We start from the raw sequence: 23,789 nt of genomic DNA on the forward strand, positions 1-23,789 counted from the left end.
CAGAGATGGGTTTCCCCCAAACAGCTCAGACAGTTTGTATGTGGATCACTCAGTGGCACAGATCGCCTACACATGCTGCATAACTTAAAACCCGGAGCATGGGGCATGCCCCAGCCTGGGTCCTCTAGCTGAACTAAACTAATTAACTACAGGTACCATACACTGAATGAACAAGCAGTTTTGGGGACAAGCTACAGCAAAGCTGGAGCAGAGCAGTTCCAAATCACCTTCACTGGCGGCAAGAAGGAACAGAGAGTGGGAAGAGCGTGCAGCGCCCCTTATACCGCACCATGGAGGCGCCACTCCAGGGGTCGCTGGGGCGCTCCCCTATGGGTACTGCTAGGGGAAAAACTTCTGGCACCAATGCATGTGGTAAGCACACACACCTACTGTGGACTAAACATGAGCAATCACTCAAAGAAGAATCACCACATCTCAAGATTAACAGTAGATTAACCATTGAAATAACTAAAAATTTGCATCATATTTCTAGTCTGAATTTATCGAGCTTCAACTTGAAGGGACTGGATCTTATGCCTTTGTCTGCTAAAGTGAAGAGCCCTCTACTACCAAGATCTCCCTCCCCATGTAGCTACTTTTACAGGTCATCTGTTAACCTTTTTCTTGGACAGAGCTTCTTTCATTTCTCACTATAAGGCAGGGTTTCCAGAGCATGGACACCACATTCCAGTAATGGTCCTGTTCACATTGAATACTGAAGAAATACCACCTCTATTCCTACTCAATATTCCCCCTGCTTGTACATCCAAGATTCACATTACTCCTCTTAGCCATAGTATCATACTGAGAACTCATGTTCAGTTCATTATCCAACATGACCATCAAGTCCTTTTCAGTGTCAGTGCATTCCAGGATACACTTCCTTCTTCTGTAAGTGTGACCTATGTTCAGAGATGTATGATATGCATTTGGCTATATTAAAATGCAGGTTGTTCATATGAACTCACCATGCCAAGAGATCATTTTATAACACTGTCCTGTCATTATCTTTAACTTACCATTCAACCAATTTTTAATAAGGGCCTGCCTCAAAAGTTTTAAATTTACAAGATGAACAAATAAATTCACATACAATAAAAAAGTTTCCACTAACATCTTCTCACATGTGATTAAGTTGTCAGTAAGAGAGAGAGAAAAAATAAGTAAGACTGATTTACCCTGAGCTCCTCAAGTTTCTCCCTTATTTCGATAAACCCTAAGTGCAGTTTTCCTCCAAAGTGGTCAGCAAGTCGCCTGTCATTATCATGAAGACCAAGGTAGGCAGAACACACTTCACAGACACGGAGCTTCTGCTGCTGAAAGCTGGAGGCAGGCATTGAATTCCTGTACACTTCCTGGAGGGGAGAATGGGGAAGACATTTTGAGAGCTTCTTACTCTTCAATACATGAAAATATGAACACAAGAACCTCTTATCAGAAGCAACATACATAAAGGGTTATACCTGCCAATTAGGAGTCAGAGTAATTCAGGATACTATATAAGACCTGTTTTACTATTAATGTTATCCATGTAAGGTATAAATCAAAATGTCTCCATTAAAATACAAAGAAGTTTCATTATTTTTAAATAAAACATTATTTGGACACTAACTACAAAAAAAATAGAGCCATGGGCAATTCATTTTGCTTTTCAAATAAAAACAAAAGACAACAGACCTGTTCTTTAATCTCTCCTCCACAGTAGGTTACTTTGGAGGAGTCTGACAATTTTTGAGAGCTCAACATTGCTAGTAAATATTAGCAGTGAGCACCATATCTATGAAGATTGCACAGTGGCTTCCATAGTGAATCTATTTAAAATGCTATCCTGAAAAATCATCTTTCCAGTCTTGATCTCTACTGAAGAGTTATTTTTAATTGAGCAAAATTTGTTTGGCCATTTGAGTATCTGAGGACAGCTGGGAGAAGGAACAAAGCCACACTTAATCCTCTGTTAAAAAAAACCCCAAAAATTTGCAGTTATTTTAAGCTGCTCAAGCATAAAAAAGACTCAGATAGAAAACAGAAATATGACATTGAAATAGCTCTCAGTGAAGAGTCTTTTGAGAGCTCCAGTGAAAACTGGTTTGTCTTGTCAGAGTTATACAACTCTGAAAAAGTCTCGCTCAGTGCAACTCATCATGCACAAGGCTGAAAACTAGTCTTCTTACCAGCACTAGCCATAACACCAACTGGTCTTAACAACTGTAGAACCAAATACACTGTCCATGGAAACGAAACAGACCAACATAACTCAACTTAAGTAAAAGCCTTATCTGTGAAAACAAATACACTTGAAATAGTGCAAGACTACCTTAAAAAAAAAAAAGTGGGAATACCAGCAGAGACCCAATGCCCTGAATAACAGAATAGTGGTGAAAATATGAGATATATTTAGGCTAACTCTGTAGCAAAGTTAGCTTTACAATGAGGGTGGATACAAATAAATGATTTAAATTTTTTTTTTAAAAAAAAAACTCACTTTATTTAAAATCGGATTTTTTTGATTAAATGCTTTTTGAGGAAAAAACCTACCTAAAGATAGTTTTAATTAAGATACATCATAGCTCAAAGATATCTCAGCATGGAATAGGGATTATAAATTCTAATTCTATAGTATGAGACAATATATTCATGTAATAGTTAAGAAAAGTTTTGTAAATGAGTTCCAATAGTTCATGGATTAGGGAACCAATCTTATGGGGTTCATGAGGCTTCTGTATAGATTATTTAGGTTTATCTTTCTATCTACCCAATGGGACTCAGTGCTCAGTCTAGAAGATACCATCAGAGATGCTTAATTTTGCAGTTCTCAAACTGTGGATTTGTGTCTCCAGAGAGAACATGCTTGTTATAACAGCAAAAATATTTTTAAATAAATAAATTATATAGAGAGGTGAGAAACAACAGACCTCAACCCTATTGTCCCTCTGCAAATTTGTGTCAATCCCTTACCTCTCTCTAAAAGTGCAAAGTTTCAAAAAGTTCAATGAATAGAAGATTGTGGGGGCAGAATAGATCTGGACAAGGAGAAGTCATCTGGAGATAAATGTGAGAAGGGAGGGCCAGGCAGCAGAAAAAAAAAAGTGAAACTGTTTGAGCAGCATATTCCAGAAGTCTTGAGGTCTTTCTGAGTGTAGCCTTCATTGATTTGAGATCTACCATATCATTCTCTCACTAGAAGGGAAAACCTATAATGGCAGCAGGCCATAAAAAAGACCCAGTTTGGGGATATTTTAATGAAGTTCCTCTACCTGTGGGTAAGACAGGCATGCGTGCAAAATGCAAACAGTACTATAAAGAAATGCAAGGCCTGGTCGCTCGAATGAAACAACATCATGAGAAGTGTTCCTTCTCAGGAGGTAGCTGCATTGAAGATAATGAAAGGAAAAAGAAAAAAAAATCTCCATCATCCAGAAACAACCATAGATAAATCTGTAATAAGAACCAGCAGATTATAAAGAGAGGTAATTGATTAAAAATTGCCTGGTTTGTTTATGCAACTCTCCTTTCCGTATGACTGAGAACCCACAACTTTATTAACATGTTCAGTCATTAAGACCAGGATACAGTCCACCCAAAATAGCAGATGTCACAGGCAAATTGCTGGATAAAGTGTATGAAAGAGAAATTGAGCAGTGTGCAAAAGGTCTAGAGGGTGAAATTGTTAACCTGAATCTTGATGGGTGGAGCAATGTCCACAATGATCCTGTTGTATATGCTTGTGTGACAACAGAAGGAGGGAATATCTTCCTTAAAGAAGCAATTGATACATCAGGAAATGCACACACAGAATACTTACAAGAAGTAGCAGTAAGAGCTATAACAAACAGTGGAAAAAAATTCAATTGTCTAGTACACAGCTTGGTTACAGACAATGCTGCAAATGAGATGAGAAGAAATTTAGAAGAGAGTCCCAAGCTAACAACATACAATTGTAATGCTCATTTAATGCACCTCCTAGCCAAAGACTTCAGTGTTCCAGAAATAAAGGCTAATGTTTTTGAAACTGCAAAATACTTCCGTAATAACCACTAAGCAGCAGCTGCTCTGAAAAAAGTGGGAGGAACCAAGCTAACTCTCCCACAAGACATGCAATGGAACTAAGTAGTGGACTGTTTTGAGCACTATATCAAGAACTGGCCCAATCTGATGACAGTTTGTGAACAAAACTGTGAAAAAATAGATGGCACTGTCACAGCCAAAGTTCTTAACACTGGGCTTAAGAGAAATGTTGAACACATGCTGAGTACCCTGAAGCCTATTTCTGTAGCCTTGAACAAAATGCAGGGAAATAGCTGTTTTATTGCTGATGCTGTTGAAATTTGGAAGGAACTGAGCGAGATCTTAAAAGAGAAATATGCAATGACAGAGTTAAATTACAAGCATTAAAAAAACCAAATGGGACAAGCACTATCTCCAGTTCATTTTCTTGCAAATATTCTCAATACTTGGTACCAAGGTGAAACCTTAACTGCTAAAGAAGAGGAGCTGGCTATGACATGCACATCCAGCAATCATCCCTCCATAATGCCAACTATGATAAACTTCAGAGCTAAGGATGAACCATTCAAGAAATATGTTTGCTGATGTTTTAAAGAAAGTCACACCAGTGAACTAGTGGAAGTCATTTAAGCACTTGGATTCAGACTGTTGAAGCGATAATCTCACTTAACAGCAGTAGCTTCTTCTGCTGGTGTAGAAAGAATATTTTCATTCTTTGGACTAATTCATTCCAAATTGAGAAATCATTTTGGGACCTGAAAAAGCAGGAAAGATTGTATTTCTTTTTCAGATTATGAACAAAACAGGAAAATGAAGGTGAAGATGACTTAGTTAGCTGCAGAAGCCAATATTTTTAGTTTCTCATGTTGACCTGGCTGACAGCCGATTTAATTTTTTTAAAATAAATAAATATTTAGTTATTTTAGTTAAACAATTTTAACAAAAACAAATCTGATTTTAAAAAACTTGAATGTTTACATTCAAAAATTTATATGCTTGTTTGTTAAAATATTGTATGTTTGCTGTTGAAGAAAAACATCCAGAATACACAACATTGTTGTTTTAGTTAAATAAAAAAAAATTAAATGTCTGTTTGGTGATGTTCTCCTCCTAATACATCATGGCAACAAAATCCTCCAAATATTAATGATTAACCTGTTGAATTGGAGATCACCTCCCAATGACTTCATAAATATCTGCTTCAATTACCTTTGGTAAATGAAATAACCAAACAATCATTCATTTTCTGATATAGCTATAAAATGAATCTGAAAAGTTTTCAAAAAACACTTTAAAAATGTATAGTGTAGGTTTCATTTTTAGAAGGTACACATCTATTTTTGAGTTGGGAAGAATATGTATTAATGTTATAAAAACCAATGAGAATGCACTTTTATGTAGAAACCCATGATTAAATCGAGTCTTCCTGACTAGTGATTTAAATCAAATCCACCCTGTTTACAATTGACTGTCTCATACCCTGAATCAAAATTAAGGAAGTGCTGCGGATTGATAAGAAATTGTATAGTACATAGCTGCTGATGAAATGTAAGTTATTTTTGGGCATTCAAAAAATTTAGGTGCCAAAATACACACTTTTGGAAGAAAAATCCCTTTTACATAAAAGTTCAAGTCAAAGACATACTCAGCCATTTCCATTTTGGCAATAAAAATAATACAAACCATTTAAAACCTTGCAATACATGCTGAGCATTCCAAACCAAATTATTCAGAGAAATATGATTTAAGAGATCTGGTCTCATCTCCTAAGGACCATCTGGAATGAAGTGTCAATGAATTCACAGATGTAAAGACAACAAAATTACCTCTGCTTCTCTCTTCTTTGCCCTTGCTTTCTCCACTTCATCCATTACTTTCTGGGACTCCTCCACATTTCCATCAGCTCCCAGCTGTTCTACTTTGGCCAATAGCTTCCCAATTTCTTCATTCAATTCATGAACTCGTTCAGCCTTGGAAAAACAAGGGGGAGCTCAATACAGGCAGGTTTTCATGTGTTTTAGGTTTGGATTTTTCTCAGAGAAGCTAGATTGTGCTTGTTGGGATTAATATCCAGAAGTCATTGCTTATATGAAATAAACTCTTTAAGGCAAAAGTCAATGGAAACACATGTGGATCAGAGGTATTTGTATATGAACAAGTAGTGTAGGCCCCACCCAACCTGTATTCTGCAACACATATACTCCGAAGTAGGAAGTCCACCCTGCATATTCACAAGTTATTAAATATTCAGGTTATGACATTTCTACAGCTTCCTCTGGGATTTTCATGGTGGTAACTGTTCCATAGTGAGCTGGAGCCAGTTCGCACCAGTTCACGGGAACCAGTTGTTAAATTTAGAAGCCCTTTCAAATTTAAAGTGGTGCCTTAGGCGCCAACTCCGTGAGCTCCGGCAGCTCCCCGCCCTAGCTCACCTCCGCTCTGCCTCCTCCCCTGAACGCTCCGCCCCGCTTCTCCTTCTTCCCCACCCCCGTGAATCAGCTGTTCGCACAGGAAGCCTGGGAGGGCTGAGAAGCAAGCTGTGGCTTCGCGCTCAGCCCCAGGGAGGCAGAGACAGAGCTGAGGTGAGCTGGGGCAGAGGGGCGCAAGGAGGGCTGCCCACGCCACGGCAGGCAACCCCCTGCTCCCTCCTTAGCTACGCTACCCCGCCCCTAGGAGCCAGAGGGACCTGCTGGATGCTTCCCAGGAGCCGCCCCAGGTAAGCATCGCTGGGACTCCCCACCTCGCCCCCTGGCAGGTCCCTCTGGCTCTTAGGGGTGGTGCAGGGTGGGCACCCACTAAGGTGGCCCACGAGACCCTCCTGCCCAGCCCCTGAGCTCCTGGCCGGGGAGGCTAGTCCCCAACTGTTCCCCCTCCCCCGCAGCTTCAGCTCGCCCCGCCACCGGCCCATGCTCTGGGCAGCAGGCTGCGAGCTCAGCCTGACCCAGTGCTCTAGGTACCACGGCCCACCTCCAGCCAAACAGCGTGGCTGTAGCGCCTCCAGACACCAGTGCTCCATGTGGTTCGTGGTGGCAGAGGCCTGGCCCGGCTCCAGCTGAGCAGCGTGGCTGTAGCGCCACCAGCCACCTCCAGGCAACACGGAGGGGGTGTTGGATAGAGGGCAGGGGAGCTTGGGGGGTCTGGATAGGGTTTGGGGTGGTCAGAGGGCAGGGAACAGGGAGATTGAATGAGGGCAAGGGTCCCGGGGGAGCAGTCAGGAAGGAGCAGGGGTTGGATGGGGCGGTGGGAGGCAGTCAGGGGCAGGGGTTCCAGGGGCAGTCAGGGACAGAAAGAAGGGGTGGTTGGATGGGGCAGGGGTCCCGGAGGGCCATCAGGAATGAGAGGAGGCATTGGATGGGGATTGTGGGGGCAGTCAGGGGACAGGGAAGGGGGGTGGATGGGGAGGCGGCGTGTCAAGGAACGCAGGTGGTTGGATGGGGCAGGTGTCCCGGGGAACGGGGGCAGGCCACAACCCCCTCGTGGGGGGGCCACAGCTCCATTCCCTGCCTGGGGATGAGGCTGGGGGCAGGGCCGTGAGCAAAGCCGCACCCGTCCACAGATCCAGCTCCTGGCCAGCATGGCAGCCCAGCTGCGGCTCCATTCCCAACCCCAGCCTCAGCCCCTAGCCATAGCTCTGTTCCTGTCCCCAAACCCACTCCCAGCCTCTGCCTCCTTACCCCTGTCATGCCCCTCTCCCCCCAAGCCCAGCTTTGGGGGGGAGGGGGGGAGAGGAGGAGAAAGGGAGTGTGACCCTTAAAAGTTTGGGAACCACCACTCTAAACTCCCACATGCTCCAGGCCAGGATTAGGGTTGTGGTACCAGGGTTGAGGGTGCATATATGTAACAATGGGTTGCAAAAAAAAAAAAATGCCGTTGGGTGGGTTGCCTTCGTAAAAAATTTGGGAAACAATGATTTTAGGGACAGATTCAGGGAGGAGATGGAATCTCTCTCACAAACAAAAATGCTCAGTTCGGGTGGCCTGTCAAAGCCTAAACTTCCTTCTTTATGAAAATGGTTTGAATTTCACTTCTGGGTAGTCTCATTTGAATTCATCTCAGATGTACTTGTGCTAAATAAGAAATGGTTACTTTCTGAGAGAGGAAAGTCAGCCCAATTTTAAGTATTCCCTTAAGCAGTCCAACAGGGCTTTGCAGCATGTCAGACACCAGTTTTAAATGCTTACTTTAGCTGCAACTTCAGCACTGATCTCTTCTTGGGTTTCTGCTAGTCTTTTCTTAGCCACTTCAGTTCTTCTGTCACAGTCGGCAATGAATGACTGCAGGTGATCCATTGCCTAAAACATCAAAAGATTATTACTGCCAGAAAGAACAAGCAAAGCCACCTAGACAAAAAAAATCTGGACAAAGCCATATTTGAGAATGTGTGGGAATTACCTAACAAACTCCTTTTAGGTTCTCTTCACTAAGAAAAAGATCATTTTTAACCAGTGTTCAAATCCTTAGAGAGCAGCCTAGAATTTACCTCAACCAGCCAATATGGGTTAAAACTAAAAATGTTTCATCATTGGGATTCTAAATGAGAGTTAATGAACATGGATTAGTTTACCATGGGTTAAAAATATATATCTTTATTACTAGTGAATATAAGGCCTTAGGAGCTCTAAATGTGACTATTCAAAGCACAGATGACCGCCATGGTATATAATCTGTTAACCCAGATGCAAAACAGAAATATACTTTTAATTCTGTGGATACGGATAGCATACTAAAGCCTCTCTTCAAAACATGCAGAATTCCTTCAGAATGTGTCACTGTGCATGCACAGAATTCATGTCCCTCCCCGCCACATTTTTTTTTCTCTCTGCAGAAAATACATTCTGCAGAGGAGGTGCTACTGTTATGCCCTTTGCCTGCCAGGGGCTGCTGTGGTGCCAAAATAGAGGGCAGCCACTCACTAGCCTTAACACCCGAGCAAAGAGAGAGCAGAGGCTGCGTTCCTCATCACACCCTGCTCGCAGAGCCAGGTGGAAGAGGCACATATGGGGGAAGGGAAAGAGAGCGGAGGCACATGGGGCAGGTCACAGACTGGGATTCAGAACGGACACTGGAGGGAGGGGAGAGACAAACGGGGGTGGGGGCTGAATCAGAGTGTGAAGGGACACACAGGGACAGATGTGACAGACTGAATGGGAGAGGCTAGGGGTCAGCCAGGGTCTGCATGGGGGAGGCTCCCCAACTCCTTATCACTCTCCCCCACATTCCCCCCAAAAAACAACTATTCCATACTTCTCCCACCCACATCCAACAACCTTCCAGGTTCATTCCCAGGCTCCTTCCCAGCAATTATGTCCCTCTCCCTCAGTTCCTCCATTATCCCTGACTCCCTCAAGCTTTCGCACTGCTTCTGATGGGTGCAGGAAATACATTTCTGTAGTGTAGTTTAATGAATTACTACTCAAAGTTTTATATTAATACAGTAGAACCTCAGAGTTCTCTCAGGAACGGAGATTGCTTGCATCTCTGAAATGCTTGTAACTCTGAACAAAACATTATGGCTGTTCTTTCAAAAGTTTACAACTGAATGCTGAATTAATACAGCTTTGAAACTACACTGTGCAGAAGAAAAATGCTTCTTTTACCATCTTAATTTAAATGAAACAAGCACAGAAATGGTTTTCTTACCTTGTCAAATCTTTTTTTTTTATTATTATTTTTTAACTCCCCGCCCCCTTTTTTTAGTAGTTTACACATTTAACACAAGGCTATCCTGTTTGCCGGAGGGAGGGGGGCGGAAGGGGGTACCTCTTCTGCTGCCTTATTGTGTACTTCCAGTTCCAAATGAGATGTGTAGATGACCGGTCAGTTCATAACTCTGGTATTTATAATTCTGAGGTTCTACTATATGGCTAGTAAGGAACCTATTTGTCAAAAAAACATTTCCTGAATCTTTTTCATTGTCTGTATTGTTACAGACATATTTGTGGACAGATATTTTTAAATAAATTACCAAAATAATTGAAACTGGCATGATTATATTATGTTATTTTGAAAAATAAAATATGCAGAATTTTAAAATATTGTGCACATATTTTGTATTTTTTTTTTTGGTGCAAAATTCCCTAATGAGTAATTTGCATCGTAACAAACAACAATTAGTTTTGAGACAGGAGTTGATGGCAACAGTTAGATGACATTCAGAGTTATGGGGATAACAGATATGAAGAATTAACTGCCTAGCCACAGACATAATACTCAGCTCTAGCCACAGACTAGACGGTTAGCTATTTATATGCTCCCATTATTGTAGTATCTAGATAATCATGCAAGAGCCCCACCCTCCAAATCTATAGCTTTGTGGAGAAGGTTTATATTTTCTCTATATACTTAGCATGTTACATCTATTGTATGTACATAACCAGTTTGTAGAGAGAATAGTGTATTTTAAGGCAAAAAACATACATCAAGCTCAAAGAAAAAGTCTTGTTCTTTGGATGCAATTTCATAATCTGCTCTTAATGCCAGGTCATGCACCTTCAGACATTCTCCAAGGTCCATCCTCTGAAAATAGACAAAAATGATTATTTGGGGGTGGAGTGGGAGAAGAGGTAGAGCTTAATCTGTAGGAGAATTATTACTATAAGTGGAGTGTGAATGATTTTTTCAATTGTAAAATATTGGAAAGTGAACAATTTTTCTTTATGGACCTTCAGATAAGATTATTTTAGTATTGCTGCAGGTTATTTCAGTTTTGCTACAGAAACAATGTGGCATTTGGAATGATTACAGCATACAGGTGTCAGAAGAAATAAAGCAGAAAAATGACTAACATTAAGTCAGATCCTATTTGTGCTGTATGACCTGAGAACCATCATCTCCCACCCTAGTTTAAAACATGCTCACTAACCAAAGTTCAAGAAAATGACTGAAGTAATAGACATCCAGTATTTAGCTAAACAATTTAAAAAGGTCCAAGTCACTGCAACACTGTTCTCAGCTAACTGGGTAATAGTCATCTTAATTATCACTTCAAAAGTTTTTTTTCTCCTGCTGATGATAGCTCATCTCAATTGATTAGACTCTGCCTGTTGGTATGCATACTTCCACCTTTTCATGTTCTCTGTATGTATAAATATCTCCTGTCTGTGTGTTCCATTCTATGCATCCGAAGAAGTGAGCTGTAGCTCACGAAAGCTCATGCTGAAATAAATTTGTTAGTCTCTAAAGTGCCACAAGTATTCCTGTTCTTTCTGCAGATGATCTGCAGTGACAGTTGCTGGTCCACACTAGGAGATAAATAACTTAGTCTTAATCATCCTTTAAATTGCTGCAATCTAAGCTTTCTTACAGACAAGCGTTGTTTAGAACTGGACAGGTTATATAAAAAGTCTGGATGAAATCTCCCTCAAAAGATTTTGGTGATGAGTGAAGACCAGCGGTCTAAGTGTACGTCTTAAGACTGAGAAATAAAAAAGAAATAAAAATAAAATTAAAAACAAAAAAACTCCAGCCCCTTAGTTGTTTTTTCCCCCTCATCTAAAGTAGTATTAAAAGGGATGCAGTGGGAAGGGAAAGAGGCAAAAGGGATGCGGTAGAAAATGAAATGGATTGAGCCACTGCCCATTATATGTTATGGAGAAAAAAACCTGCAAGGAGCAGAGAATTCTTTTAAAAAGTGTGCCCACAAGGGTACACTCAGCTAGCAGTTAAATTCTGTTTCTAATTTGAAGTCAGCTATAATAAAGCATAAAGTTCTAATGAAATCAGCTGCCTATGAGTTTGTAAGGAGGCAAGACAAAGCAAGATAAACATAACCCAATCAGTTCTTACTGAAAGAAAGAACAAAGTGTTACCCAAAACACCATGTTATTATGCAAAATGAGATTCTGCAAAGATGTCCGATTTTTTTTTCTCTCATGTGAAAATACTTAAGACGCAACAAAATTAGGTTACCAACATCTTTATTTATTTTACTATATCACATAACATTTCAAAAAACAAAATGTGTAGAATTTTCCTTAAATCAACAGCCTAAGATAACAATGAGAAATATTTAATCAAACTATGAAAAGTATCTGAGAAGAAACAATAAATTTGTAATTTCTAAGCCACTTGTTGGCAGTGGCCATCTTGCTAAATCGTGACCTCAAGCATGCAACTGTCAGTATGCATGGAGAGACCTGAACATTGTCAGAGACTGGAAATAAGTCACTGCTCTGGTTTAACAGTGATTTTACAACCAAAATAAAATAATAAAAATGAGTTTAAAGCATTTTTTTAAATAAGCACTGTATTAATAGCAGGGTGAAATTTGAAAGTCACCTGATACTTGACTCCAATTGTCAAAGACAATTTCACTTTAACAAAATACCTAATGTATTACCAGAGGTTCAGAAACTACTGGCATTATAAATTATTTACAAAGGTAAACATTTAAGAGAACAGTCTCCAATAGCTCACATCAGTGAAAAGTATGTTTAAATTTAACATTTTAAAATGTTTGTGGAGAAGTAAAGAACCCTAAATGTTCTTGGTTAGGTTAAAAAAAAACAAAAAACAAGTTTTTAGTTTTTTACATACGCTTCATCTTGTTAATCTAAGGTTTTTTTTTTCCTTTAGGATTTTATTTAATTGTTGAGCTGAGCCAGAGAATTGCTATTTTCTCTGCAATTGCTACACAGGACTTTGTGACAATCATGTTGTTAAGTGAAATAAGCCACTAAGACAGAGATTCTCAAACTTTTGTACTGGTGACCCCTTCCACATAGCAAGCCTCTGAGTGCGACCCCCTTTATAAATTAAAAAACACTTTTTATATATGCAATACCATTATAAATGCTGGAGGCAAAGCAGGGTTTGGTGTGGAGGCTGATAGCTTGTGATCTCCCCCCCCCCCCCGTAATAACCTCATGACCCTGAGGGGTCCCGACCCCCAGTTTGAGAACCCCTGAACTAAGAGTTAGTGACCATGTAAGTTATTATGCACGTCTGCTTTCCATGGTAGCAGATTCCAATTCTTTATTCTAACTCCAGGTTGAAGATTTGATTATGAGGAGAATAATGAATTATGTTTTGATAAATGTAATTAATCAACATTAGAACGTGCATGTCTTGCAGCCTCAGAAAGCACTGCACATCGTATCTACAGCATTGTTGAAATTAGGACTAGGTAAATTATAACCACTTAAGAGTTAAAACCTTGGGTTTAAAAGAGAACTGTTAAATTTGTCAGCACATTGGACAGAGTTGCTCCAAGCCAGGTGTACACAAAACTTTACCTCAATCTGGTGATCTGCAGTAATAAGTGATATGAAAATATTGGCATAAGATCTGAAATATGTCCAGCATGAGATGGAGTGAAAAAAATAAATCTGAAAATTTTCCAATTCAGAGACAGAAGATTAGACTAGAAGGAAAATTACAAATTATACTTAGTTAATATATTAGAACACTAAAGCTATCAAAAACAAAGTTTTGGACATGAGACTATAATTCAGATTTAAGGTTCTTACACCAAACTTTGCAGACATAAGCAAAACCTGGCTAGATGTCATTGTAGTTGTTGGTGCAGACTTCAGCCAAGTACACTGTGCAGCACTAGACACAGGGAACTCAGGCAGGAGGTATGGCTGTGCATGTTGTAGCTACAGTCACATGTAGGAGGTCTACAGACCTAAAGATAGTTATAAGAGTCCATCTGATTTTCAGGTCTTGGAATGGGGTTAATATTGATACACTGGTCACTCTGAAACACCAAAGAGGCCTTTGCTGAACCGATCAGATTCTTCACTGTGCTGAGGCACCAAGGCTGACAATGTTTGGCAACTTCACTAAAGTTAATGACTTCTGCATAGGTTCAAGTTTTCATGGATGTCAGGTGCCATGACAACTAGGGCACTGTAAAAATTAGTTTGCAGATCAGCTCACAGAGCCAGAAACTGTGGTGTCAAGTATTTGGAATGGGACTGGAGACGGAGCAAGAAAATGTTAATCAGGACAGATCTTTTATCTTCTGTGATTTGAGGTCAGGACACATCTTTCCCATAAGGACAGAGAGCACGTTGTGGTCGTCCATGCCCTTAGAGGTTCCAGATGGCTCTGGAAGTAACGTATTGTTTGCCATCAGGCCACTATCAAAGAGTTGGGACTGAATAACAACCTTTTGTCCGCCATCATTGATATAGTGACCTGTAAATGTCCTCTTAACTTCACCCTTACAAGTCATGATGGTTTACAGAGGAAGGTAAAGGACAAGCAGAATGGCTACAGCACTGGAAGTCCCTGACTGAATTTGATCGCAAATGTATAGAGTATTTGCAGTCACATGCAGGAACAGTGCACGAGACAAAGAAGAGTGCTTCACCTCCACCATAGCATCTGCTAACTCTCTCACTGCAAACTGGATGTAAGCCCTTCACAAGCGAAGGCCATTGTGGCAATATTGAATTGGAGGCTATCAATATATCCATGTGGGAAAAAACTTCCTTAAGGACAAAGGACATCCTACCATGGAGCCCGTGCTTCAGAAACTATTGCTTGTCATCAAATCTTGCCAACTACCAACATATGTAAAACCTTCCATTTTTCTGGAAAGGTCAGCAAAAAGGTGGAAGCAGATTAAATGGCAATTTTTCAAGTCCTCCAATTTCCTAGTTCCAAGTCAGTTGGGTTTTAGATAACTATTAATCTGTATTAAGAGATCCTACACACAGGCTCTTACAGGAAACTGTTTTGCCACCTCTTCTGTGTAACATGTACATGAGGCCATCAGAGTTAGTAAGGAAATATGGATTGCACTGAATTCAGTATACTCACCTTTTCAATCACATAAGATCCACTGGTGCAACAAAATGAATAAACTCAGTGTCTTTATGAAGACAGAACAGAGGAAGGCAAGCTTGATGAGTATTAATTAAAACAAGACTGGAGAAGCGATGGTGGGTTAGGGACAGAAGTTGAAAGATAAGTATAGACCCCTGGATGAGAGAATCCACATTTGTACCCCAAAATTCACTTTTGGAACTGAATGATTCAGAGATGCTTTTGGAATTTTAACTAACAGCTGTAGCTAAACAGGTCTTTTCCAAGAATCTGGATCTAGTTAGAGTGAGATTTTGTTTCTGTTACAGACCTTGCTATAATCACTCACTTCTTTACCACCTTGAGACAAGACTGGTATCATAAGCACTACAGGGGGTTGGGTTGCAAAGAGACTATTCAGAAACTCGAGCTAGTGCACAATACAGATGGCCGTATGATGAGCCAGCCATAATGTAGCAGCATATAACATCAAAACTTCCAGGAGCAGCACTGCTTCCTGATAAATTTCTGGGAGAAGTTCAAGGTGCCTTTTTTTAAAACAAGGCTTTAAGTCTTAAATGGTTTGGTATCTGAGGTACTGCACTTTTGTCTTCTACTGCAGCAGTACAGAAGAAGAGAGGTACTCAAGCTGGAGCACCATTTCTACAAATGAAAGGGAGCTTTTTATGAGGTGTCCTCAATTATGGAATTCACTTCCTTTTTTAATCCAATACAGCCAGAATTTGTGTCTTCTAGATATGCTGCAACACTTATATTTTCTTGTAGGCATAGGAGGGTCTGGAGACTGATGATGATTTAAGTTATTTTATGACATGAATGGACAGAGTGTATTTTTTGTGGGAGAGTTTACTAACTGGAAAAACTCATGACCTGAAAGTATTGTAAAGAAAATTTTAGATAGGCATCAGATTTAAAATGCCCATCCAGAGTTCCATGTTTTTACACACCCCCACACACCCCTTTAATCTTTCCCCTACCTATACTTTCCTTTGGAATACACGAATTAAAACACTGTAGATTTTCACTAGGATATAGACTGCAACCATCCTCCCCTACCCTATCAGACATTGGGTGATTTCAGGGCAGTATTGCAAGGGTGTCTGCAATATTAGGATTTTACAGACCAGCTGTGTAAATACTGGTGTGAGGTCTGGCCAGTCATCTAGAGATTGGAGTCTGACCAATACTGGAAAGGTGAAGTAAATGTAGTCAAAGCTCTGGCCCATTTTAACAAGAACCTTAAGAATGTACCTAACTTTCAACAAGGTGAGTTCTCCTGTTAAAGTCAATAGGATTACTCATGTGCTCAAAGTTAACCATGTACTTAAGTATCTTGCTAATTTGGAACCTCTATCTATATGGTCCTATCCTGCAAGCCTCCTGGAAGGTGTCGAGTGCCATGGCTTTGAGGGATGATGTAGGTACTCAGCATCTTGCAGGATCAGACCTACATAGTGTACTTTATGGTAGGCATATGGAATGTACAAAATGTGTGACAAGGTGCTCTCTGGCCCATAATGAAAAAGGAAGATAAGAGGCAGGGCCTCTGGTTCATGAGTTGTATATGGGATTTTTTGCAAGACAACATGCAGTATTTTTGTGGCATGCCTGAGTATCTGATAGGGAAGTATGGTCAATGTTAATGGGGCAGAGTTAAGACTACTGCAGGGAAGCAAAAGTTAATTTTCTCAATGTCAAGGATTTTTTTTTTAAATATCATTTTAATAATTTCCTGAACACACATTATAACCTATATATAAGCCCCTTCATTTTCAGTTTAAACAGATTTTTACCAAAAAATTCCCAAGTTTTACAAAAAGTATTCATTTTTTTCCCCGATTTTCACTCTACTTTCTAAACAGGCACGCACACAAGCTCTGAAGTGCACACACATCTGAATGTACTGATGAATCTTATGCCCATCACATACACATTTCAAGCTGTTAGCAGATAACAGTTTAAATATTTGACACACTAAAATGGGAAGAAAGCAAAAATCTGTATCAGAATATGTTTCAGAACACATGGCAATATTCAAAAGTTTAAATACAAAACAGGAGAAAAACAACAAAAAACAAAAACAGGAGAAAAGGATGAAGTGGAGTGCATGCGCTGCAAATGGGGTGGCCCAATTATTAAATGTAAATATTTATAGGCTAATAGTTCTAAGTCTACAACAGTAAACTATTTATTCAAATGAAAAGTTTTATATGGAGATTGGAGATATATAGTTTTCTTAAACTCAGAGGTGGCATTATTTTAGTTCTGCAGCAACCCACATTGATGAATGGAATTCAAAGCATTTATCTATTGAATACTTTCCCCTCGTCTTTACATCCACCAAAATAAACCCCAATATTTACCCAGAAAAATTATTACTTGTTTTTTGGCTAAAAACTCTGGTAAATTCCCAGAAAAATGTAAATAAATAAAATAAAAACTGAAAACAAAGGGCCCTACCTATGTATTAATGACCTTATCTTTATTAAGTATTTGTCTGAAACTTTTCTTAGTTTTCATTTTCGTATTCTGGTGTTTCACTTCTACAGAAATTTGAAACATAACACTGTAAAGACATGTATAAGCTGTATAGGTTTTGATTCACAAACCTTGTAAAGATATACAGAGGCCAACACAGTGCTTACATCTGCAGGCTGCTTGTAAGCTCCATACCACTAATTATAGCTTAGAAACTCCACTAATATTGAGTAGAGTTTGTAATACTAGTGAGGAAAAAAAATCTAAAGAATTTAGGAATTCTTGAAAAAAGGAAAAATTAAGCCTATGTATTAGTTTTCACTGGGCTTAAAAATGAAGTCTGAAGCCTTTAGGACTACGTACTTTAGATATAAATGGTCAAAAAAACTCTTATATAACAAGTGTTAGTGAGAGAAATATGACTTATTTTGAAAAAAATCATAACTGGAAGGAGCTGGGTCAATTAATCTCAAACTTTCTAAAAATTCTCAATCTGAAATGTTCGGGTTAAGCCCTGCACCCACATAAAGCCTGAGATTAACCCTGTGCCCATATAGTCAGATTGAAGGACCAGGGCATCAGTATGCAAAATATCAATCTGAAAGAACAGTTTCTGTGAGAGAAGAGAGGAGAATGTCAAAACCAGGTTTAGAACAGACATTGATTTATATGCAGTCACTTTCTGTGGCCCATGATAACTAGTATATTACAGCTTACCACGATATAGTATTACCTGTAAAGAACTTAAAGACGGCTTTGCGTAAACAGACATTCACATAGGAGAGAATACACTGTGGTTTTTTTAACCTTAATTTTAACTTTTTCAAATAGGTTCTATTCTCTTACTTCCACTGTTCCTAGAACCAGGGTATACAAAAAAAAAGTTCCTCTTCCCCCTCTCCTTGCCAGCTTCTTCTACTGGAATATAGACAGCTGAGTGTGAGATCCATGCAGTGGCTTTCAAATTAGAGCTGGGCAAAATTTTCAGATGAATAGTTTATTCAATTAAAAAGGAAGTTTCAGGTTGACCAGAACTATTCATGAATATATTCACCAAACACACATACTAAACATTGCAGTAATGTCAAACCCAAATTTTTGTCCCAAAAAATTGTTTAGACTTTCAGGCATTTTGACAAAAGCAAAATAAAGGATTCATGAAACAGCCAGAAGAGGAGCCTCCCTCATAAGTTTTAGCTCAGTAGTTAGGGTGCACTCACGTGGGATGTGGGAGACGAGTTCCATTCTCCACTCTGCCTGATGAGGAGAGCCATTGTGGGCGACCCTAATTCAAATTCCTTCACCTCATCAGGCAGATCAGTGAATTGAACGTAGGTCTCTCACATCCCAGATGAGTGCCCGCTCAACAGTCATCAACAGAATCTCCTATAATATCCTGGGTCTGGCCAGAGTAGCAGATCCTATATACAAAACATGAAATGACAGGTAAGAAAACTAGTTTTATCCTTTCTCCATGGTAGGATTCATCACTCTACGCAGTAGTTATGGGAAATGGCCAGAAGAACACAAACTCCTTTCCAAAAAAACATGGAGGGAGATGTACATTTTAGAGATCCATTGCTCTAACAAGAGGAAGACAGAAGCAGAAGATACACTTGCATCTGAGTGTTTTACTTGTTCCCCAATCAAAGCAAGAGCATATCTGATGTATGGTGAGACCATTTATATACTGTATTTATAAGTGATATAGCTTTGCTTTTGTTTTATTAGACAAAATTGAGAGAAGGTTAGGAGATTCTGCATATGAAAACAGCAGGTAAGAGACCAATATTAAGTCTTAGTAGTTTGTCAAAAAGATGAACAGAAGGCTTTTCAAGGCTATTGGTTTAGTCATATGAAGCACTGTAGCTTCCTGCTTGCAAAGCCAGCAAGTCACTGGTGGAGTGAGCACTATTTCTTTTCAGAAATTTTTTAAAACCATATGGCTTTATACCAAATACAGTTTTATACCCCTTAACCACACACAGTCTACAAAGTTGATATTCCAACCTGTTTGAAGGCTTAGCAATGAAAGAGGATAGCGATCTAAAGTGTTGCCATCTCTCAAGATTTTGTCATGAGACTAGCAATACTTGGTGGGTTTTTGTTTTTTTTATTTAAAGCCTCTGTTCTTGGAATCATTTGATTATGCAAGAATCTCTGCTTTCAAAAGAAAAAAAAAAAGTATCTTGCCCTCATGGCTGGGGAGAAAAGCTTAAAGATATGAATTCTAAAGGCTTAAAAAATAAAATAAAAAAAAAGACTAAACAATCTCATGATTTTTAAGCAACTTATTTTTGAATGTTTGCAGCTAGTAAAACTGGAGTGCTCATCCAATTATGCAGAAATAGTCTCTGTAGGGGCAAAATCAGAAATAAGTCTGAAAACCACCTTGTCTGCATGTAGGGTCACTTACTAGAGAGATACTCACTCTCCTGGCTGAAACAATGGCCAGGATATAAGGGACTTTAGGGTCAAAATATGGTTAACGCTTCTGCCCTCTGTTCAAAGGATGTCTTTGACAGAGCCCAAAATATTCTCTTTAGCTTTGAATGCCCCACAGAAGCTCTGTCCTAAGAAACTGCTTTGAGGAAGCAAGATGTAAGAGGATGCAAAGTAGGAAATAGAAGAATTTGTGTACATTGTTTCTACGACACAAACTTGAATTCTCTTGAAATTCCAGCTTAGAATTTACAGAAGCTTTACAGGTCATCTGGAATTTCATCTGAAAAGTCAGCCAAAACAGGTTAATCCCCCTGAGGAAGCACTAGGAAAACAACCTCTCCAAACAGTCCTGAGAAGTTGAGTGAAGTTCTTTCAAAGTGTTAAAGGAAATCAAGCAGTTACTTAGAGCATCCATGGCTCAAAAACACTATCAGTATGGATCCCAGGTTATACATGAAGAGATCTGAACTATTCAGAGGAACTTTATGAACGGTCTTTGATCCTCAGGAAAGTCTACATACAGGGTTCTGCCAACGTAATATTCAGGGAGACCCCAGTCAAGGTAGAAAAAAAGAAATCAGGATGACTAAAGCCTTTTCCTGATTGACCCTTCTGGCCACTTGGCTATTAAGTCAGACAAGATCATGTATAAGTGCACAGATCTGCCCCACCACTGAGTTTCTCTGTCTTGTGTTTATATGAATGTCAACTATGCAGGGGGGGAGGGGGGGGGGGGGGAGAGAGAGAGAGAGAGAGAGAGTGTGTGTGTGTAGCATGAAAATCTGTATTGGGCTGATGGGATTAGCCACAGATAGTTCAATTTAAAGAAGACTCCATCTGGCCACGAATAGCTTAAAGACCTTGTGGTTGAACTCCCATTCTTCTACTGCAAAAAACAGTCAATGCACAAGTTTGACCTTAGGATATATGCTGCTGAGACCAAGAGATCTGTTCCTCCAAAAAAATTCTGATGGACTCGAGGTTTGGTAACCCTTTCTTGATTCTTCCCCAGAAGTCAGGTATAACATGATTTTCCTATGAACAGTAATAACATTTTAGAGAATCTTATGGAGACATTTCTCAAGGGCAAAGATTGCTCAGACAAACTAGAAGTTTTTATGTTCCCCTTTTAATGGTGCTGTAGGCTTCCTGAAATGGCCATTTCCCCAGAGCCGTGAGAAAGTTCATTTGAACTCTTGCTCTTAAAGAAGGCTTCTCAGTATACAGCAGGACACAGGATACATCACATAAAGGCTTGCCTCTGGGAATTCCTTTCCAATTGCTCCTGATGACGGGAATAAGTTACTAAGTTTTTTGTTGGATTCAGAGCTACACTGTGGGAGACTCTCTGTATCTTCAGGATTCCCTTTGAATGAGGTGGAAAAAGCGTTGCTGATAAAAATATTTAGGAATATGGAGACATGTCTTGAGGGGATGGATCTCCTGAGGTGCCTTGGTTAGAAGAGAGATGAACTCGACATGAAATAATCTAATAATACAACATTTAGAGTAGGGAGGTCCAGAACAAGGTAGAAGCCTTCGATGCACTTAGTGAGAACAAACACATTTGAAGATAGTCTAAGCTTTTTCATTCTTCTTGAACCAGGAAGTTTGGCCCACACCCAAAAGCGTTTTTATGACCAGTATAGGACTCTGAAGCGCATCTGTAGATTAGTGGAAACCAGGAAGGTGCTTGTCAGAACAACCTTTTACAGATTTGGGGGGAGGGGGATGGGGGGGATTTTCTGAGCAAATTAGTGTTTAACAACACACCTGAATGTTGTATCGTTATGGCCCACATACTTCTCCCAGCTACTGATACTAAAAGGGACCTGCAGAGAATCATATTACATCATGGACAGCCTTGTAGAAAATAAATAAATAAATCAACCAACAGATATTAACTTCCCCATGCCCCCTTTCTCCATATTTCCTACAATAATGAATTAAGGAGAGGGTAAAGGTGGAGCAATACAATTGGTTATACACAGACCATCATCGTTTTCTAACCTGCTAGCACACAGATTTGAGAATAAGGAGAAGTGTATTAGCCATGGTATTCCTGGAGTGCTACAGAAAGTCTGGTTGCTGAACATGACTAAAAAAGAATGAAGCTTGAAGTGAGTCAGTGACTTGGGGATCAACTGCTTTACATTTTTAGAAGGTATGGAGGTGAGGAGGAGTGGACGGCTGTTGAGCTCACTGCAGAAATAACAATGCTCTTCCAAATCAGGACAAAACTTTGTTATGCTAAAGGAAGAGTCTGTTTTAGGAAATGAGGAAAGAGAGTTGGAACACAAATGTCTGTGTAATCTGGTGAAGCTAAAGATGTGCTCTGTAAATGGCCCTCTCTGTTCTAGGTTCAGCTGCTTAGAATCCACTACCTTCCACAGTTAGCTTTTCTCCTAAGTCCTCCAAATCAGCCCCATGGCTTATTTATTTTGCCCTTTTTCCTTCTCCTCGATTTCTCTCTCATTCTCTTCTCTGCTTTTGTAAAGGCCACTTCAGAGAAGGGAGGGACAGAGCTGCAACTCCTAGATCACAAGTACAGAGAATGCAAGGATTACTAATAGGGAAATCTGTGTACGTGTGTTCTGTGAGCCCTTCATGCACCTGAGAATAATGTGGAAAAGGGCCCTGAAAGGTTCTATGGCCATCTCTTAGGAATTAAGGTAAACTGAACCAGCCACCATGGCTACCTGAAAATACACCGAGGTACAGGTAAATCATCAAGTCTACTAATTTCAGTTCTTGTCTTCCAACAAACCCTTATGTTGTTTCCAAGCTCCATTTAGGAAAATTTCTCTGAAGGACATGTTTAATGATGAAAAGAGAAGGCATATAAAATTGGTGAAGAAATATGGGGGGGGGGGGAAAATCAGGTTCTGCCTCAAAGGGCCCCCCCCCAAAAAGCCTTTTCCAGCACTGCTACTGAATAGGAGGAGGGGACTGCCTACATGTGGCACACCCTTTGATTATCACTCTGAGGGTACGTCTACACTACGGGATTATTCCGAATTTACATAAACCGGTTTAGCAAAACAGACTGTACAAAAATCGAGTGCGCGCGGCCACACTAAACACATTAAATCGATGGTATGCGTCCACGGTCCGAGGCTAGCGTCGATTTCTGGAGCGTTGCACTGTGGGTAGCTATTCCGTAGCTATCCCATAGTTCCCGCAACCTCTCCCGCCCCTTGGAATTTCCGGGTTGAGATCCCAGTGCCTGATGGGGCAAAAATCATTGTCGCGGGAGGTTCTGGGTAAATGTCGTCAGTCACTCCTTCCTCTGGGAAAGCAACGGCAGACAAGCATTTCGCACCTTTTTTCCCTGAATTGCCCTGGCAGATGCCATAGCATGGCAATCATGGAGCCTGTTTTGCCTTTTGTGACTGTCACCGTATGTGTACTAGATGCCGCTGACAGAGGCGATTCAGCAGCGCTACACAGCAGCATGCTTTTGCTTTTGCATGACAGCAGAGATTGTTACCAGCCATACTGTACCATCTACCATACCATAAATTGGTAATAAGATGATCATGGTTACCAGTCCTTTTGCACTGCACCATTTGCTGCTGTCATAAGTGCCCCTGGCTGAGATCAGCCAGGGGCGCAAAAGCCAAAATTGGGAATGACTCCCTGAGTCAATCCCTCCTTTTTGGTATCTAAAAATAGAATCAGTCCTGCCTAGAATATGGGCAAGTGTACTAGAGAACCACTGTATCATAGAACCAGAGAGCACACAGAAATTATGAGCTGTATGCTATTCACAGGGGGTGCTCCTGCAACAACCCCACCTGTTGATTCCGTTCTTCCCCCAGCCTTCCTGGGCTACCGTAGCATTGTCCCCCCACTTGTGTGATGAAGTAATAAAGAATGCAGGAATAAGACACAGTGACTTGTTAGTGAGAAATGAGTGGAAGGCAGCCTCCAGCTGCTATGATAGTCCAGACAGGACATTAAGCAGTGTGGAGGAGAGGAGCCCAGCATCCCGCTGCTAGTCCAGGGGCAATTTAATCTTTTCTTTACACATGAAGGGTGGGGGCTGATGGAGCTCAGCCCCCTGTTGCTATGATGAAGATAGT

General features: G+C 40.3%; 1 protein-coding gene across 5 annotated transcripts in view; it reads right to left on the reverse strand.

Annotated features, from left to right (window-relative positions):
• The window catches only part of LOC120373599 (putative RNA-binding protein Luc7-like 2), a 61,834-nt gene that overhangs the window by 24,435 nt on the left and 13,610 nt on the right, over positions 1–23,789 (reverse strand). For all 5 annotated transcript variants that reach the window (XM_039492267.1, XM_039492285.1, XM_039492250.1 and 2 more), the window contains 4 exons: positions 10,423–10,521; positions 8,187–8,297; positions 5,832–5,975; positions 1,179–1,355 (listed from right to left, as the gene is read on the reverse strand). In XM_039492267.1, the coding sequence (XP_039348201.1) occupies positions 1,179–1,355; positions 5,832–5,975; positions 8,187–8,297; positions 10,423–10,521 (531 nt within the window). The remainder of the gene's footprint in view (positions 1–1,178; positions 1,356–5,831; positions 5,976–8,186; positions 8,298–10,422; positions 10,522–23,789) is intronic.

Source organism: Mauremys reevesii, linkage group 1, assembly GCF_016161935.1.
Source record: "Mauremys reevesii isolate NIE-2019 linkage group 1, ASM1616193v1, whole genome shotgun sequence".
In the NCBI taxonomy this organism is placed as follows: domain Eukaryota; kingdom Metazoa; phylum Chordata; order Testudines; family Geoemydidae; genus Mauremys; species Mauremys reevesii.